The 3,195-nt window shown below is 47.0% G+C and overlaps 1 protein-coding gene and 1 non-coding gene across 2 annotated transcripts; one reads left to right on the top strand and one right to left on the bottom strand.

Moving 5' to 3' along the window:
* Positions 1-369: 369 nt before the first annotated feature.
* LOC112082959 lies at positions 370-2,976 on the bottom strand. Its single transcript, XM_024150681.1, has 7 exons — positions 2,714-2,976; positions 2,501-2,663; positions 2,166-2,401; positions 1,835-2,117; positions 1,715-1,793; positions 1,342-1,628; positions 370-1,233 (listed from the first exon to the last, which is right to left on the bottom strand). The coding sequence occupies exons 1-7, from the start codon at positions 2,974-2,976 to the stop codon at positions 370-372; spliced, it is 2,175 nt and encodes a 724-aa protein (XP_024006449.1).
* On the top strand, positions 2,214-2,320 carry LOC112083278. Its single transcript, XR_002897566.1, has one exon. It is a non-coding gene; the product is annotated as a small nucleolar RNA R71 (small nucleolar RNA).
* Positions 2,977-3,195: the final 219 nt, after the last annotated feature.

Raw genomic sequence — 3,195 nt, 5'->3', positions numbered from 1 at the left:
TCCCACCTTCTAACAGCTTCATGATCTCCTTCTTGACGACGTCTTTCAGATTAGGATTCAACCTGTGCTGGTGTTCGATCGATGACTTCGACTCATCCTCCAGGTGAATTCGATGCATGCACAGATCTGGTGAGATACCTGAAATATCATCAAGAGAATAGCCAAAAGCTTGCGATGCTTACGCAGCTTGCTTAGTAGTAAGGTAACCTCGGCATTATTCAAAGAAGAATTGATCATGACTGGATAAGTGGAATTGGATCCTATAAATGCATACCTTAGTCCTGCAGGGAGCTGTTTGAACTCGATTTTGGGCGTTTTCTCTTCACTCCAGTCGGATAACAGCTTTGCCTTCGCAGGAGTCTCAAGTTGTTATATCTGCGCTGCCAGCTGCATCACATGCTCGCTGGAATCCAACATCTTCAAGTAAGATGCTGAAATTTCGTCCAAGTGCTCAGCTTCGGTTGCAGATGTGGTCAAAGCTCTCTCCAGTGGGTCTGTAGGTAGCATCTCATGGAAGATCTCCTCTGCAAATTCTGTGAGAGTGTCGACGTAGAAGGTCTGACCATCGATGGTGGGCTTCTTCATCAGCTTGTGCATGTCAAAGTTCATCACCAGATCTCCAATATTCAGAGTGATCCTGCCTTTCCTGACATCGATGATAGCACCTGCTGTAGCTAGAAAAGGTCTCCTAAGGATAAGAGGATCCTTAGGCTCCTCTCCATACTCCAGAACCACAAAGTCAGTCGGTATCATGCAGTCTCCAATCTTGATTGGAACATCTTCCAACACTCCTTCAGGTATCCTTGTCGATCGATCAGCTAGGATAAGAGATATCCTTGTTGGTTTAAAGTCAGTCATACCGAGATTGACAGCGGCTGAATATGGCATGAGATTGACACTTGAACCCAGATCACACAGCAATCTCTTGAATCTCTCCGTGAAGATGGAGCAATCCAAAACAAAGCTTCCTGGATCAGTCAGCTTCTCTGGAATTCGGTTTTGAATCACAGCACTGACTTGCTCAGAAATCATCATCACTCCTTGTTCATGGCTGAGATTCTTGGTCACCATTCGCTTCACATAACGCCTGATAACAGGAGTGATTTTCACAGCACCAACCATAGGTATCTCAATCACAAGCTTTTCCATCAAAGCCTTGCATCGTGCATCATCTAGTTCTTGCTTGGACTTCCTAGGGCTCCTTGGGTAAGGAACCTTAGGTTTGTAGACTTTCTCCTCAGCAGATTTCGGATTTGGAGCATCAACAGCTTCGCTCAGTGGTTGGTGACGCGCGACACTGGTTGTGGTGTCGCTCGACACCGGCTCTGCAATCTCAGGAACTTCTTCAGGGTCTTCCAAATCCACGACTTCAGGTGCAGGAGGCGTCTTCTTGGGCTCATAACTCAGATTTTTACCACTCCTCAACGTGATAGCACTGCAGTGATGCCTCGGATTGGTGTCAGTCTTCCCAGGAAGGAAACCTTCTTGCCTTTTAACAGAACCTGCAGTTTGGACAACCTCCGTATCGAGCTGCTTGACATGAGTGTTCAAAGCTTCGATTTTCCCATTTAGATCAAGGTAGAGAGCATCCATCTTTCCATTGAAGTCCACGGTGAGCTTCTGCTGACCTTCCAGAATTGTTCCAGCATAGACTTCATCTCATTGTCAGGAGTTTGAGGTTGAGTTGAAGGAGTGCTGTAGTTTCTGGAAAAACTGTTGTTGGAGTAAGGCTTCTGGTACTGAGGCTTAGGCGTGTAACCAGAGAAGTTCTGATTACTGTTGAAGGTACTCCTCTGATTGTTTCCACTGTAGTTCCCACTGTAGTTTCTGTTACCTTGCTGTTACCAAACCTCTGACCCTGAAACCCTGATCCACTGACAAAGTTGACATCCTCCACCTCAGCTTCATCCTCAGGTTTGAAACTCTCCACTTCCTGTGCGAATCTGACAGACTTCTTACCCACTAAAAGGCTATGCACAGAGTCAAGCTTAGCTTTCACCTCAGCAATCTGCGATCTATCCATGCTCCCAGCTTGCCTCTTCCGCTCAAGATCGGCATTCTTGGTGTTATTACTAGACGCCAAGTTTTCGATGAGCTCAACAGCTTCGTCTGGGTATCTGGTGTTGAAATTTCCATTGCTTGCTGCATCAAGAGCCATCTGATACCTCCAGTCGATACCCCTAAAGAAGATACCCAACAGCTGCACATCGCTAAAGCCATGATGGGGGCAGTCTCGCTGGTACGATTTGAATCGCACCCAAGAAGCCTTGAACGCTTCAGTTGGTTCTTGAGAGAATGTCGAAATTTTTGTTCTCAATTCCTCAGACCGAGCATCATCGAAGAAGTTGTGCAGGAAGGCATTCCTGGTCTCTTCCCAAGTAGTGAGTGATCCTGGCTCCAACTGCTTCAACCAGTTAGCTGCTTCTCCAGCAAGAGAATAAGGAAACAGCTTGCAGAGGAGGAAATCATTGGACACTCCATTGTATTTGATGCTGGTGACCAAGTCCTCAAACCTCTCGATGTGGTCCATAGGGTGCTCATGAGAGTGACCATGAAAAGGATGCTGTCCCACAAGAGTGTAGTACACATGCTTCAACTCAAAATCGTTCATTTGAAACGCAGGAGCGCGAATCGCAGACCGATTTGCATAGAACTGCTCAGGCCTGTTGTAATCTCCAAGCGTTCGTCCACGACCAGCGCGTTCGTCCACGACCAGCGCGTTCGTCCACGACCAGCTGCAGGTGCACGTTCCCTCACATTCTGATCTTCTGGAACGTTCCTCTGATTTGGAACGATCACAGCATTACTACGCGGTGCAGGTGGTGGATTCTGGTCAACAACATCCACTGGTAAAGGTGCTGGGGGAATGATGTTACCATCTCCATCAAGCCTTTGGCCTCTCGCATTGCACACATGACCCTCTTGGTCTCTCCAGACTCCAGCATCATCACGAACAAGTCCGTTGGCGTTCTCCATCATTGCCGGATCTTTTGCTTTCCTGTTCGTTCGCTCTAACTCAGCTAGCTCCTCGTTGCTCAAATTCACTAGCGGGATGTCCTTGTTGCTTCTGGTTCCACGAGTATGCATAAACCTGAAGCACCAAAAACAAAGAGAGAAAACGAAATAAGTAAATTATGTTATAAAAACGAAAGGTGTCGCGCGAGTCGCTCGACACTAAGAAAAACTTAGTCGAAA

This window comes from Eutrema salsugineum, unplaced genomic scaffold, assembly GCF_000478725.1.
Source record: "Eutrema salsugineum unplaced genomic scaffold, Eutsalg1_0 scaffold_7, whole genome shotgun sequence".
Classification (NCBI taxonomy): domain Eukaryota; kingdom Viridiplantae; phylum Streptophyta; class Magnoliopsida; order Brassicales; family Brassicaceae; genus Eutrema; species Eutrema salsugineum.
Note: the sequence above shows the minus strand (reverse complement) of the source record. Positions and strands in the feature narration are given on the sequence as shown.